This window comes from Corylus avellana, chromosome ca1 (genome assembly GCF_901000735.1).
Source record: "Corylus avellana chromosome ca1, CavTom2PMs-1.0".
NCBI lineage: Eukaryota > Viridiplantae > Streptophyta > Magnoliopsida > Fagales > Betulaceae > Corylus > Corylus avellana.
In genome coordinates, this window is record NC_081541.1 from 46,936,854 (window position 1) to 46,952,672 (window position 15,819).

At 30.5% G+C, this 15,819-nt stretch overlaps 2 protein-coding genes across 4 annotated transcripts; both read right to left on the minus strand.

The window, feature by feature from the left end:
• Positions 1–2,793: 2,793 nt before the first annotated feature.
• Positions 2,794–8,870, minus strand: LOC132167331 (vicianin hydrolase-like). 3 transcript variants are annotated; one of them, XM_059578271.1, is made up of 13 exons: positions 8,613–8,870; positions 8,413–8,482; positions 7,253–7,311; positions 7,080–7,155; positions 6,900–6,977; positions 6,403–6,490; positions 6,029–6,281; positions 5,631–5,746; positions 4,714–4,931; positions 4,595–4,626; positions 3,702–3,804; positions 3,481–3,589; positions 2,794–3,112 (listed from the first exon to the last, which is right to left on the minus strand). In XM_059578271.1, exons 1-13 carry the CDS (start codon positions 8,769–8,771, stop codon positions 2,944–2,946), a joined length of 1,530 nt encoding a protein of 509 aa, XP_059434254.1. In that variant the 5' UTR covers positions 8,772–8,870; the 3' UTR covers positions 2,794–2,943. The 3 variants fall into 3 exon arrangements, with proteins under 3 accessions (XP_059434254.1, XP_059434256.1, XP_059434255.1); XM_059578273.1 differs by lacking the exon at positions 7,253–7,311 and having other exon boundaries at positions 8,613–8,698; XM_059578272.1 differs by lacking the exons at positions 7,080–7,155; positions 7,253–7,311 and having other exon boundaries at positions 8,613–8,869.
• A 4,243-nt stretch (positions 8,871–13,113) lies between these two features.
• Positions 13,114–15,625, minus strand: LOC132167332 (vicianin hydrolase-like; the record flags this gene model as incomplete). The annotated part of the gene is given in 8 exon segments (XM_059578274.1): positions 13,114–13,371; positions 13,584–13,692; positions 13,961–14,063; positions 14,298–14,329; positions 14,610–14,827; positions 14,921–15,036; positions 15,194–15,446; positions 15,538–15,625. Coding segments are annotated over 8 exon segments (1,088 nt in total), but the record flags the coding sequence as incomplete, so codon positions are not given.
• Between the last annotated feature and the right edge of the window lie 194 nt (positions 15,626–15,819).

A 15,819-nucleotide genomic window follows, 5' to 3' on the forward strand; every position in this document is an offset into this window, starting at 1 on the left:
ACCATAATAGAGCCAAACTATCATTATAATTACATTATGTCAAGCTTTTAACTTGTAATAGTTTTGTGATATTGCAACTGTGAATAAGTCACTCGATGCCATTTGAAATGAAAAGCCGTTTAAAAAAGGACACATATACGTACCCCAACTACTATGGAATGAGTGTGTAAAATGATATTACTCAGTCATTTAAGTGTGAGTTTGAAATTTTCAATCAAAATGAGCCAAATTTTCTTCACTATTTCTACCAAAGCCATACATCAAAGCTTTATTATTATTATTATTATTATTTTTAGAGAGAGAGAGACCTGGATGATTCTTGATGAAAGTATCCCATGTACTAGGTCCCCTGCCATCGATATTTGTTGCTCCTTCAATCTAGCCAAAAAAGATATAATGTTCAAATTATATGTGTTTTTCCTTTTTCTATTTGTAATTGGCACGCAAGGTATAAATTATCATGCAGAAGAGGGTGACCATAGTGGCTAATTTGTCTGGGCATGACTGTAGTAATAGCTACTCATTGGGACAGGATGAGTCTAAAAGGTGGGCACATCATAAGCTCCCTTAAACTCGATTGAGCCGTAGTTTGATATAGCCTCATCAAGGCATCGGTGAAACCAAAGGCGATTTATACTAATCATGAATGAAAATTCTCATTGCAAGGGTCAAGCCATGCCCTAATGAATGCTAAATGAAGCCTGAAAGTAGTGCATTTATATATACATACCATGTAAGCAGCTGAAGCTGTTCCAAATATAAAATCAGTAGGAAAACTGGTCCGATTGAAATGTATCGAATCATTACTCAGTTGTGCACTTACAAAGCACATGGAGGCCAAGGCCATGGCTAGGAGGCAAAATAGATAAGGACCTTGGTGACCTGCCATGTCTTTGTTTGTTTGTTTAATGCTTGATAGCTTCAAGCTCTCTTATATAAGTTTTGAATGGGTGTTCAATCTCCGCTTATTTCAAATTCTGGTTGCTGTTTCGATAACAAGTTTCTATTTTTATATTTTCAAAACAGCAAAACACATTTCATTTGCAACACACATCTTTTGAAGTTTGTTATGAGAATCAAAACAGGTGAAAACAAAAACACTAAAAACAAGAAATATGGAAACAACTTTACCAATATTCTAGCTGTTTAATTTGTTTGGCAAATTGGTTTTTGTTTTTGATTCGATTGTTTTTATTGTTTCTTTTGTTTTTTTTTTTTTTTTTTTGCTAAAAATGGTTTGGCAAACTGTTTCTAGAAATAGTTTCTGAAAGCAGAAAACATTTTTTGTTTCAGAGTACTTCTGCAAAATTCCTTTCAAAAAAATTTCCACTAATTAGAAGAAAATAATAAACTGTTTGCCGTTTCCACAAAGGATGTAAAAGGCCAGTTGGGAAAATGTTTTCGTTTCTATTGTTTAACATTAACAAACGGTTATTTTAGATTCAACTTAATAGTTATCTCAATTAGGTCGGAAAAAAATGTGGAAAAAAAAAGCTCCCTTAATGAATCATCAACACATGGCAAAAGAGATAAAATGAAAGACTAGAACAAGTTTGTTTTTTTTTTTTTTTAAGATAAGTAATGTTATTTAGTAGAATGTTATACCATTGCTAAACAATTAAAATGACTTGTTAAGTTTATATTCTCAATAGTTATATATACTTATTCCTTATCGCAAGAGAGAGATTTTACAATAATATATATCTGGGCTGACTCATTTACTACGTGACTTAGGCAGGCACCTAAGGCCCAAATTAGAAAGGCTCCTATAGTATAAAAAACAAATGAAGACAGGTTTGTTACCAAAAAAAAAAAACAGAAAAAAAAAAAAAGAAAAAAAAAAGGGCATTATCTCACCCTTCGGGAGACCGAGACTCTAAATCCCATGAAAAAAGCAATGCAAGGCCCAGAAACACAAATGATTCTTGAAAAAAAAAAATCAAATCAAATCAAATCAAATCAAATTAATCTTATTCTTTGAACAATATGTATTCAGCAAATTACCAAAATCACTCCCTAAAATGAGTTGCAATTTTCTCCAAAACCGAAGAAGTAGGAGGCGGCAGGAGCTATTGCCCTACAAGTCCTTCTTGTGTCACTTTAATTTATCTTTTCAAGGATGATGTGGTTCTTAAAATCACTAATATTAATAGACTATCAGCCAACTCTCGCACCCATTGGCCCAAGGTAAAGACAGAGTGACCTAGCTACAACACTAGTGAGGCATTTAACACCATAATGTGGTATTATGGACTCATCTGATACTTTCTTTTTAGATTTATGACTTCCCTCCATTTTTCTTTTCTTTTGCGCTGAGAGTTTGAGATTATGATTGATGATTTCTTTTTCTTTTGTACTGAGGGGCATTTCATATGGTTTGTGCTGTCGGAGAGACAAGGATTAAAGGTGGTTTAATTTGTTTTTCGTCTTGTTGGGTTTTAGTTTGTCTTTTGTTTTCTTTGTTTAATGTGTTTCGAACGTTTTGCGCTGAGTGTCCCAACAAAAATAAAAAATAAAAAATTGTTTTTCGGTTATTGAAAATTATAGATTTATCGAACTGGCCCTAATACTCTCTCTTTTTTGGTTAGGTTAAGAATCAAAATTATCATATATTTCGTAGCATGTGAAAAATATGTAATTGCTTCTTTTAATAGCATGTGATAGGTGTTAAAGGATATATATATATATATATATATAAAGTTGTAGTTTTTTAATTTTGGGCTTAATTGTTTGCTTAGTCCTTACCTGTTATTCTTGTTTGTTCATTTATTTCATTAAACGAAAAAAAGAAAAGAAAAGATTAATCCCTAGACTACTTTATACACTTTTAAGTAGGCATGCAATATATAGTTTACACAATTAGCTAGGGTATTGGAGAAAGACAATTATTTTAGTTTCTCAGAGTTACATCTGGTATAAGGAGGTAGAACATCCTTTTACAGCTTATTTGAGGAGGAACATCTTGAACCAATACGCAGAGTACTTGAGGTATCTTTTCAAATTGTCTTTATAATCCACAAAAGTAAGCCCAAACCGATAGGCGAAACCGCCATCCCATTCATAGTCATCTAGAAATGACCACACATAATATGCCTTCACATTTGCTCCGTCCCTGCCAAAATTTCACCCCTTATATTTAATCTTCTCCACCAAAATAAAATTATAAAAAAAGGAATAAATTTTTTTTTATTTTATATATTTATATTTATATTTCTTATATTCTGTATATTGTTTTATTAATCAAGACACCTCTCATCTTCTAATTGAGTATGATGTGGCATAGTGAATGAAGAGATCTATTTGATAAGTAAACTAATAAGTTTTGAATTTGGGTAGCGATTTAATAGAGCATTTTTCACAAATTGAAATAGTCTCTATCTTTCCTTTTCTTTTTTTCTCTTTTTCTTTTTTTTTTTGAAAAAAAATAAAATAAAATCTTAACCCATTGAGTGTTATAAATACTAGTTGAAAAACACTCACTTGATAGCTTCTAAAAGATATGATAAATGCCCGTGGAGGTATCTTATCCTCAAACTATCCTTGCGAGCATCTTTGATTGGTAAGGAGCTATTATTTGCATCGGCCATTCCTACGAAAAAAAAGAAAAAAGAAAATAGAGAGTAGAATAAATAGTATTACTAAAACTAGTTAAGACAAGGCAAATAAACATAAATAAATAAATAAGAGGGAAACTGTAATACCATTCTCCGTTATGTATATAATGGGATTGTTGTATTTTTCTTTTATATATAGTACAAGCTGATAGAGTCCCTTAGGACGGATGAAAAGCCAAGTCAAAGCAGTCTGCAAAACCATTTATACCATATTGGTTTAGTAAAATGGCAAATATATGCAACATAGAACACAAAAATATACCAATGCCCATTGAGGGTGGGAGTAGGATCGTCCCTATTTGAAGTGAAACCGAGAGAATCTATTTTACAATCAATATTTTATTTTGTTGCATCTAATAATGTGTATAGTTCTACGTGTTTTAAATTTCAAATGATGTCACTATGGCGTTGTTTGGTAAACACCCAAATACTATTCACCAAAAAAAAAAAAAAAGAGAGAGAGAGAGAGTAATGATTAGTATAAAAAAGTGAAAAAAAAAAGGTGGTATTGAAAAATAGACAAGTTTTATTTTGTAGTGATATTTTTATTTAAATAATAGTCAAAAGTAAATAATATGATATAAAAAATGAAAATGTTTTGATGTTGATTTTTTTGAAAAATGAGGTGAATAGTATTTGTGGGTTGGAACAAACACCCTCTATATATTCAGCACGTTGTAACATATTTACCATGAATAATGATAAGCTTCACACTTATTTTACAATGGTTGACGTGCCGTATTTTAAGTGACTTTCTATTTTTCTTTTTAAGTTGTTACTTTGGGAAGCTACTTAAAAATAACACATTAGAGGTAGTGTGAAATGGGTGTGAAGAGTAGCATTAGTCATATACTATTAGATCTGTAAAATTTAATTTGGATTATGAAATGAATCATTTTCATTTAAATGAAATGAAGAGAATCCTAATCCCAAAGAGAGAGAGAGAGAGAGAGAGAGAGAGGCTTTATGTGTGTCTTTACCGGAGTACCAATAGGAGTCCCATTTTTATCAGCTGTGACAAAAAGTACATGAATGTGATTAGATAACAAAGGATATATACGATATAGAAAAGAAAAAGGATTATAATTTTGGGGCATACTAGTGAGAGTGGTTTGTCTATCTGTAACATAAGTGATGTTGACACCGTTGGTTGAGGAAGCAATTTCTACATAATTTGTGGTATAATAATTTATACCAAGAAAATCAATGGACCCTTTTAGCAACTTGGATTGAGCTTCAGTGAATTTTGGCAATCGATTACCCGCTGCAAACTTCATGCTTTGAGGGTAGTCACCATATGTAATCGGATGGGCAAACCTACATAAGTTGTGTGATTGATATTTAAGCATTATGGGGCTTATAAATGTGACAAAGCATTGGTCTAAGAGTAATACTATATACTACATCATCATCTCACCCCCATCCTATTGGGCTAATATGGCAATGTTCAATAATTCTTGAATCAACCTTTGTCATAAAAGAAACGAAAAATCGAAGGGCTGATTGACACTTGCACATCAGCCCAGTTGGATAAGGGTGAGATGTGAGTATAGTATTTAGCATTTTTCATTGTTCTAATGAAATTTTTTCAAGTGTAAAAAAACAGACAATTTTCTTTCAAATTTGGTTGTAATAAATTCTTCAAATTAAGTATGTTAAACTGATATATCTCCTTCAAGTATATAATTGTCACATTCATTTTTTAAATAAATTGACAATGAATGTGAAATCACATGTTCTACGAAAAGAAAAAAATGTGAATTTAATATATTGTATTAAAAAAATTAATCCGATCCAATTTGAAAAAAAAAAAAAAAAAGATTGTCCAAAAGAAAATAGAAAATGCATACCCTTTAAAGAAGTTATGAATGTCAAGATCATTAATGACAGAGAGTAGCCACTAACATGTAACAAGTAAGGCTTAGCCACAAGGATAAGTAGTTAATATCCTTTTCTTTTCTTTTCATTTCTTTTTTTTTTTTTTCTTTTTTCAATAGTGCATCTTACAGAACTCACCATCCAAGGTAAAAATCAAGAGCTCTAGAGGCAGCCTTGCGGCTGGAAGATGTCTGGTATTTTGGCTCAAACCAATGGGTCACTATTGTGATCCCAATTTTCCCCTTTTGATATGGCTGCACACAATTCATATTAAGTTAATCACAAGAGGTCCAATTTCTCATATTCATTATATTCTCATATTTAGCATCTAAGCCAAGCCTATTATCAGGGACAAACCTAGTGGGACAGGGACTATGGCAGTTTTTTTTTATTAAAAAAAGAAACTTTTAATGTGATGACTTCATCTAATAAAAATTTCAATGCAGTCCATTAACCCTTTTTAGAGTTAAAATTTATAGTTCCCTAAACCATCATCCTTCTTGTTTGCTTCATTTTTAATCTTTTTATGTACAAACCTGGTACTTGTCCTTGTACAATTTTACAGCAGCTCCATGAGCAAGAAGCAAGTGATGGGCTACAATGTAAGGCTCAGTAGCGGAGTTACCGGCGGTGCAATTTCCAGCGTACTTGGAACATCTTCCGGGTGCAAAACTGCCGGTGGTGTACCCATTGATGCCTAATCCATTTGGTTCGTTCATTGTAACCCAGAGCTTGACTCGATCACCAAAAGTTTTGAAGCAAAAATTTGCATAATCTGCATAATCCTTCCTATATATTCATAAAACGGGGCAGTCACATTTATTGGTATGTTAACATTAATTTTTTGAGCACTGGAGCGCTGTTCTTTTTTTTTTTTTCTTTTTTCTTTTTTTGATTTGTTTTGACTTACACTATCTTGAGACTTAAAAGTCCACCATATTCATCTTCAAGTACTTGAGGAATATCAAAGTGGAAGAGAGTCACAAAGGGCTTAATACCTGACCACAATATGAAATTCATAAGGACGTGTATATAGAACCATTCAAAGCATTAGTAGGTCTCCTTTGATAATGATTTTAAAAACGCTTTTCTGTTTTCAATATATATATATATATATATATATATATATATATATATATATATAACAAAGCATTTAAAATACAAAACACTTTTCTAAACTATTATCAAACGTATCCTTAGGCCATTGATTTATGTATACATGATATATTTCCCATTTTTAATAAGAATAGATGTTCAACTCAGTGGGAAAACAGATTTGATTAGCTCAACTCTGAAGTTAATTATGATTAGAGAAATAATATTTTTAAAGAAATTGACATGTATAGAATAAGAAATTTTAAATAAAAAAAATGCTGAAAAGAAAAGAAAAAACGGAATTAATTTGACCATTAGATAGGAGCTCGTTGATGAGGTTGTTGTAGAATTTGACACCTTGTGGGTTCACTCCCCTGCTTAATTTGCCCTCTGTAAAGATAATTGTAATATTAAATATAATTGAATTCATTAGAAAATTACATGATTAAATATTTAATCAATGGTAGAGATTGATCTAAGGGATGATCTTACTCTGCAATATTCTGGACCAAGAGATAGAAAACCTGAAGGAGTCTAATCCAATTCTTTTCATCAGTTTTATGTCATCCTGTTGAATTTTTTGATTATTAGAAGAAATAAAGTTTTAAAAATAAATAAAAATTTGTCCACGGTGAAACCTTGTGTATAAGAAGCATTCTATCTACCTTATAACGATGATAAAAGTCATCGGCTATGTCTCCATTACTACCGTCCGCAATTTTTTCTACCAAACCATGCCACCATGTAAATCTCTCAGGAAAAAAAAAATGCCAAACAACAGAAATTTAACAATAAATAGGAAAGACATGTCAAAAACTGTTTTAAAAAATCAATTTAAGTCATAACATTCAACCTATCTAAAACACACTAAAGAAACCCCTTGAATAATAATTTTTGTAATATAGGGGGTTAACCTGAGAATGAAAGGGTGAGAAATGGTTGATATATATATAATAAGTGTCATCTGAATCGTCACGTTAGTCTATAAACATAATAAATGTCATTTAGACTGTCACAGCAGATCACATTTAAGTAGCTGAAATAGTAAATATCACATCAATTTATAAATACCTTGTAATAAAAGTGGTATGTACTACTCCTAGCGACTCTCATTACTATTTTTTATACAATTGAGAGATTTTATACAAAAAAATTAAGGAGCCAAAATTGCTTCACTGTTTTTTTAATGAGTTTTGTGCAATTAGCTCTTAGAGGATGGTGATTTGCTGGTTATTGGAATTTTTTTTTAACGGAAATCTGAAGATTTCATTGATTAAAGATCGTAAGCATAAACTATTACAAGTAAAGTAAAAAGCTCTTACAGCACAAAGCATAAAGCTCTGCAAAAATCATAACCATATGTTATGAGATTACATTGTGGATGACTTTGATGACATTTCTCAACCTAAAGTCATAGATACAAAATGAAGTACCCCACACCTAGATTGAGATCTCCTCATTTTTTTAAAAAAAATATGGGCCCTCCATTACATCTAACAGTCCAAACAAATATAGAAGTTTGTGTGTTATCGAGGTAATTAATTTTAGTTTTCAACGCGTCAAACCCATTTGCCTCGGTAACATACACACTCTGCATTTATTTGGGCCATTAAATATAATTTGAAAATCTCATATTTGAAAAGAACGGAGATTTACGACTCCCTTTTGTAAGCTGTCCGAATTTCAGTGAAACTTGAAGTATCAAACCACATCCAAAAAAATCAAGATCAAGAAGATACTTATTTGAAGATATTGGGATCTGAGTGTTAGAATTACAATGCCATTAAACATGTAGTATAATCTTTGGAGAGAGAAAGAGAGAGACCTGGATATTTCTTGGGGAAAATATCCCATATGCTTGGTCCCTTGCCATCGATATGAGCTGCTCCTTCAGACTGGCCAAAAAAGAAATAATGTTCAAATAATTAATGTGCTTTTCCAGCTTCTTGCTTTTGTTAAAGGCATGCAGGGTAAAAATGCATGCTAATTGAAGCCTGAAAGAAGTCCATATATATATATATATACCTGGTAAGCAGCAGAACCAGCACCAAATATAAAACCAGCAGGAAAACTGCTCCGATTGAAAGGCACTGCGTAATGGCTGGGTTTTGCAGCTTCAGTGCAAGGACACAAGAAGGCCAAGGCCAGGAGGCAGAATAGAAAAGGACCTTTAACTCTTGCCATCTCTAAGTTTGCTGCTTAAAGATGCCTACTTTCAAGCTCTCCTATATATAAAGAATTTCACGAGGGAACAGTTGATTGATTCAAATCATTATACTGTTCTTTCTATAATCCATATATTATTTTAAAACCATGTTTATCTTTTTGTACTATTCTATTATTTCCTTCACAATTGATCTGCACCATGCAGCTCATACCTTCTCAATATCTATATATGTCATTCATCATTATTATATCTCAGAATATTAATTAGAAGAGTAAATTTATCATTTTTTTATTAAACAAATGTTGATTTAACAATATAATAATTAAAGTAAAGATTTTAAATTTGAACCCCATATTTATAATTCATAATAATATTTGTTTGTTGTCCTCAAGGGCTAGCTTAACTAGTTGAAAACTACACCTCATGAAGCGGCAGTTATTAGTTCGAATCTCTTATCTCCCCTCTTATGTGAACATGTCAAAAAATAATAATAATATCTGCTTGTCAGAAACTAATAACAGAAAGAGCCTAAATGTACGGTGAAAAATCAAATTCGTTCTCTTAAACCAATTGAGCCATAGCGTAATCATATTCCACCAATTATGACACTAGCAACACTCAAAGAGGTGATATGAAAAAATAATTTATTTTCTATTTTTTTCACTTCTCATTTAAGTTATATCTTGCACAGATATTTAAGAGAATCTTTTTGTAATTGAATATTGCACAAGCTGGGCAGATTATAGCATAGAGAGAAGTATTTTAAGAGAAATGTTTGAATTCATTAAAATATTTATTTTTTTGGTCATTTTAATTTTAAGTGGTATGACCTATTTTAAAATTAATAAATTTTTAAATTTTTTAAAAAATGGGTCATACCACCTAAAATTAAAATGAAAAAAATAATAATAATAATAATAATAATAATGAAGCCAAGCATTTATTGTATTTTAATAGGAGAAAATGGTAGATGGCAAGGTTAAACTATACCAGTACAGAAGGGTACTCTTGCTCAGTCTTGTCATAAAAAAATAAAAGTGGTGGATATGAAAACTACGCATACTATTTAATTTGGATCGTACCATGTGGACCATTATTGTATTGAAAAAGAAAAGAAATAAAGAAATGGAAGATAATTGTTGACCATTATTTCAGGATTTCTCATTCTACCAAGATGGATCCACCATCCATGAGTTGCAGTAAAGGTTTGGTCTCAAACCTTCAAACTAGCTAGATCGGAAAACCCCCTTTTTAAATTAGTTTATTAAATTAACATGTGATTAAAAAATATATATAACTTTTAGGTGTATTTTTAGTTCATACATATATTTTTAATAAAGAATGCGATAAATTATATTAAATAATTTTTTTTTCAATACGATTTAGAGAAAAACTTTGTTGGTACATTAATTGGTCTCTGTCTCTCCCTAGCTCAGTCTCTTTATCCAGGGAGTCATATAAACAAACGAAAATTTTCGTCCAAAATCATACTTGACTTAATAAGGCATTTTTATTTCTAGCTTAGATTTATCATACTTCCAAGATCATCCCATTCCAATCATTTGAGTTAATAAACTCTACATCTTGGCATTTAGAATGTTTATCTAATAGTTAACGCCAGTGCATGCATGTTACCCATAATCAATTTGTTGAGGAAAATGCCTGAGTACATAAATTCCAGCTCATGGTTTGGATTTTTTTTTTTCATTAAAAAAAAAAAAAAATTAAAGTGGTTTGTCCTATAGTTTAAGTTTACACGTTAAAGTCTATATCGATCTTTTCTTGATATTTAATTTGAATACAATGTGTATTACACTTAATTTTAATAATTTCAAATATAAAAAAAATTCCTTTAAATTATGGTTAAAAAATATTTTAATTTATGAAATTAATAACAATAATAAAAAAAATTATCCTTATCAAATATAAAAGGATCACCTCCCCACTGTTAAAGCCTTTTACATGCAAGAATATAATTTTGCTTTCTCATAATGTAAATAATCTTCTAATAAAGAATCAAAGTTGACAGACGTTCTTTTAAAAAAAAGAAAAAAAAAGGTTGACAGACGTTATGATGAATTGGTAGGATCATGTCCTCGAGAGGTATGTAGCTCAATTGGCTGTGATCATGTCTAATAAAACGAAAGTCACCAATTTAAATTATTTTTCTTTTTTTTTGTAAGAACATGTTAAAAAAAAAAATTGGTAGGGCCCTTATATTAAACATAGAGATCTAAATAAATAATTTGGCATGGGCAATGCAGACGAATAAGTGCAGGGTGATCACCGACAGAAGTGATATATATATCTATCTATATTAAATGAGTGATGATAGAAAGAATACGGGCGTGATGCATGCCGTGTTTTTTAATAATTTTTAATATTAAAATAATATTTTTTAATTATTTAATTATAAAATATATATATATATATTAAAAAACACGAACGTGGGTGATAATGGAGCCAGCTTGATAGAAAAGGCATATATTATACGGTACAGCTAGATGTCAGATAATGATTCCTTTCAACAGGATTGACAGGACAATGGGCCACTGCTCATAATTGAGTACTTTTTTTCACTCGTTTTATTTATATTGAGGTAACTTTTATATGTTAAAAAATAAATAATAATAAGGTAACTTTTATAAAAATTGAATGTGTGATAAATAAAAATTAAATTTTAATTTAATGGTAATTTTTAATTTCATCTAAAAATTTATGGAAATAAATGTGAATGAGTGAGTGAGTGTAGCATTACTCTTCTTAAATAATTGTCTTTAAGTTCCTGCACATAACTAATTTTATTTTATTTTTTGAACAAAGTTATCTTCATTAATATAAAATTAATCTCCATCATACATTATCAAATATATATGTTGAAAACTTTACGGCCTCAAAACTAGGGACGGAAGGAGGGGGGATTGGTATTGGCTATGACCCCCCTCCAATTCCTAACATTCTAACAACAAAATTTCAAGGTAAAAATAAGTAAATAAATTTTTGCCAACCGGCTTCTAGTAGCAAATTTTTTTGACTCCTAACCCCTACCCATAATAGTTTCTAGCTTCGTCCTTAACCAACACTATCTATGACATTCTCTTGGGCTATTACAAAATAACACCTTAAAAATGTCATCATTACAATCAGTATATAAAATAAACCAAAAGAATCACGTCCCTACTTGCTGTCTATTTCATCAATGGCAATTCTTCCATAAACTTGATAACTCCTCCGTCATCATTCAATAGTTTGCTTCTAGAAAAAAAATAAAAGACCTACCAGAAACCATTATGTTATTTTAAGTAAAACTTAAGAAAACAACAAATTCAAGACTTGTTGCAGCCAAAACAACAACAGACTTGTCTTATTCAAAAGCAAAAACGAAAATACATAATAATAAAAAATAAAAAAATAAAAGAAGTAAAAAACACCCCATTCCCGGACAAAAATTTGCTACAAACTGGTTTGTAGCTAATTCATACAAACTAATCTAATAAAATGACAGTAGAATGATGCAAAAAGGCCAGCGGTTGGAAAGAATGGGTGGCTAGCAAGCATGATGAGCGGTAACTTGGATGGATGGAACTGATGGAGAAAGCCAGATCTGATTCTAGATAAAATAGTCAATAATGATAATCTCAAATTCAACGATAATTTTAAATGTTATATTACAGTTGGGAGGACATCAGGAGAACACTAGAAGAACACCTATAGTTTTTCATATATTAATTAGTTAGTTCGTATATAATAAGTACGAATACTTAACTATGGTTAATATATATATATATATACTAAATATGATAATATGTTAATAAGTTAGTGTATATTAATTATAGTTAGTTTTTTTTTTTATTATTATTATTTTTTATTTTATATATATATATATGTCCACACAAGTGAAGAGGGAGGGAAAATTCGAATTAGTGACTTCTGTTTTATGAAGCGTGGTCTACTACCGATTAAATTACCCCTTGAAGACTTAATTATAATTAGTTATAAAATACTCTCGAACATAACTATTAACTATAAGTATTAACATACTAATATGTTAATTAGTTAGTGTATATTAATTATGATAATATGATAATATGTTAATCCTTTTTTTTTTTTTTTGGGTAGAATGAATACCCTTTCAAAAAAATATATATATAGTTAGTTATATACATATACGATAATTATATGTGTGTGTAATTATAAATGCTATTACCATCCATTTGCTAGGTTTTTAGAGTTGATTTGCTCAGCACATACACTGCATTATTGTTTGTTCATTATATTCATTATTATTCATATATAGAAAAAAGATTAATACCTATAATGTATAAAAGAAAGAAATCTTTAATCAGTGAATCATAAAGCTAGGCCAGAGAAAGACGATTTTCTCTTTTTATTTACTTAACTCTCTCACAGAGTTACATCATATTTAAGGAGAAACATCATTTTACAGCTTATTTTAGGAGGAACATTTTGAACCAATACGAAGAGTACTTGACATATCTTTTTAAATTATCCTTAAAATCTATAAAAGTGAAGCCAAATCGAACGGTGTAACCGGCATCCCATTCAAAGTCGTCAAAGAATGACCACGCATAGTATGCCTTCACATTTGCACCATCTCTGCCAAAATTTCACAGTTAAGAACTTAATTAAAATCCTCAAGCAAAATTAAAAGCAAAATTAATATATATATATATATATCCCTTTACTGGTTTTTTACTATCTTTCCTTTGAAAAAAAAAAAAAAAAATTCCATTAGAATGGAATTTTTTTTTTTTTTTTTTTAACTCATTGAGTATTAATTTCAAATATATTTGTTGAAAAACACTCACTTGATAGCTTTTGCAAGATATGATAAATGCCCGTAATGGTATCTTATCCTCAAACTATCCTTGCGGGCATCTTTAATTGGTAAAGAGCTATTATTTGCGTCAGCCAGTCCTGCAAAGAGAGAGTACAATAAATAGTATTACTAATACTACTTAAGACACGACGAATAAAAATAAAGAAAAATTATACTTAATTATCTCTCAACTTACCACCAAATTTACAACGCTCTCTCAATATTTCAAGAATGGTATAAAAAATTGGTAAGAAACTTTAATCAAATTGAAAAAAACATTATAAATTGGATGGCATATATTAAGAGGGTAGATGTAGTTTCTTCTAAAAGTAAAATAAATAAATAACAAGTGATAAATTGTTATACCGTTTTCCGTTATGTATATAATAGGATTGTTGTATTTTTCTTTTATATATAGCAAAAGCTCATGGATTCCCTTCGGATGGATGAAAAGCCAGTCCAAATCTGTCTGCAAAATCATTTACATTATATTGGTTATCAGCAACATAGCACACAAAAATATAAGTAATGTTACTCTTCTCACCTATTTATCATATACCGATAACATGATGTATTTTAAGTGTTTTTTTTTTTTTTTTTTAAGTGTCTAACATGATAATAAATAAGTTTAAAGAGTAGCATTATTTCACAAAAATATACACATGCATGCTCACGGAGGGAGAGAGGGTTTCTATGTGTTTACCGGAGTACCGATAGGAATCCCATTTTTAGAAGCTGTGGCAACAAATTACATAAATTGGATTAGATAATAAAGGATAGGACAAAGTTTTCATTTAAACTAGATTGGAGAAAATTTCTCTAATTCAATCGATTAAATTAATATTTGTCTTTAGAGTATGCGATTTTTCACATGTTTTTTTATATGCTTTGTCAATTCTATTAAAAATACATGTGAAAATTACATACTCTAAAAATATATGTCAGTTTAATAGACTGTGTTGGAAGAATTAAAAAGCAAATAAAAAAGAAAAATGATTATAATTTTGGAGCATACTAGTGAGAGTGAGTTGTCTGTCTGTAACATAACTGACATTGACACCGTTGGTTGAGGGAGCACTTTCTGCATAGTTTGTGGTGTAATAGTTTACACCAAGAAAATCAAGAGATCCCTTTAGCAACTTGGATTGAGCTTCAGTGAATTTTGGCAATCGATTACCCACCAAAGATTTCATGCTCTGTGGATAGTCACCATATATAATCGGATGAGCAAACCTGCATGAATTTCGAATAATATTAAACATTTTGGTGCATATGATAGCAGCAAAGTATAGTTCGAAAGAAATTTTTTCATGAGAAAAAAAATACCATCCAAACAAAAAATCTAGAGCTCTAGACGCTGCCTCACGGCAGGAAGCTGTTTGGTATTTCGGCTCAAACCAATGGCTCACTATTGTGATCCCAATTTTCCCCTTTTGATATTGCTGCACACAATTCATAATAAGTTAATCAAGTGAGGTCCAACGAACACTTTTATAATATTCTCTATTTTGTCAAATGAAATAATTAGCAAGGAGTGTCACCATCCTCCTTTTCTTTTAATTTTTTTTTTTTTTTTTTTAATCTTTTGTTTATACAAACCTGATATTTCTCCTTGTACAATTTCACGGCGGCTCCGTGAGAAAGAAGCAAGTGATGAGCGACAATGTAAGATTCAGTAGCGGAGTTACCGGCGGTGCAATTTCCAACGTAATTCGAACATCTTCCTGGTGCAAAAGTACCGCTGGTGTATCCATTGATACTTAATCCATTTGGTTCATTCATTGTGACCCAATGCTTAACTCGATCACCAAAAGTTTTGAAGCAAAAATCAACATAATCTGTATAATCCTTTCTGCTCATAAAATGGGACAAACATATTTACTGATACGGTAAAACTTTTTGGGCATTGGAAAGTTCTTTTTTGTGTTTTATTTTTTACTTACACAAACTTGGGATTTAAGAGTCCACCATATTCATCTTCGAGCGCTTGAGGGTTATCATAATGTAAGAGAGTGACAAAGGGCTTGATACCTACCAAAAAACACTTCTCACATTTATATAACATCAAAACGTTTTTTTTTTTTTTTCAAATAAAAAAAGATAAGAAACTTTTAAAAGCCATTATCCAACATATCCTTAAGCCATTGGCTTATATATGGTATCTTTTCCATTTTTAATAGGAATAGGTGTTCGATTTAGTAGGAAAACAGATTTGATTGCCTAAA

What these genes read in the sequence shown, in the direction of transcription:
- LOC132167331 (XM_059578271.1), bottom strand. Translation starts at nt 8,771, where the DNA reads ATGGCAAGAGTTAAAGGTCCTTTTCTATTCTGCCTCCTGGCCTTGGCC. An exon ending in ACTTTTATCATCGTTATAAG is followed by an intron (nt 7,156 to 7,252) that starts GTAGATAGAATG and finishes AAAATTCAACAG; the next exon opens with GATGACATAAAACTGATGAA. An exon ending in TTGGTCCAGAATATTGCAGA is followed by an intron (nt 6,978 to 7,079) that starts GTAAGATCATCC and finishes TTATCTTTACAG; the next exon opens with AGGGCAAATTAAGCAGGGGA.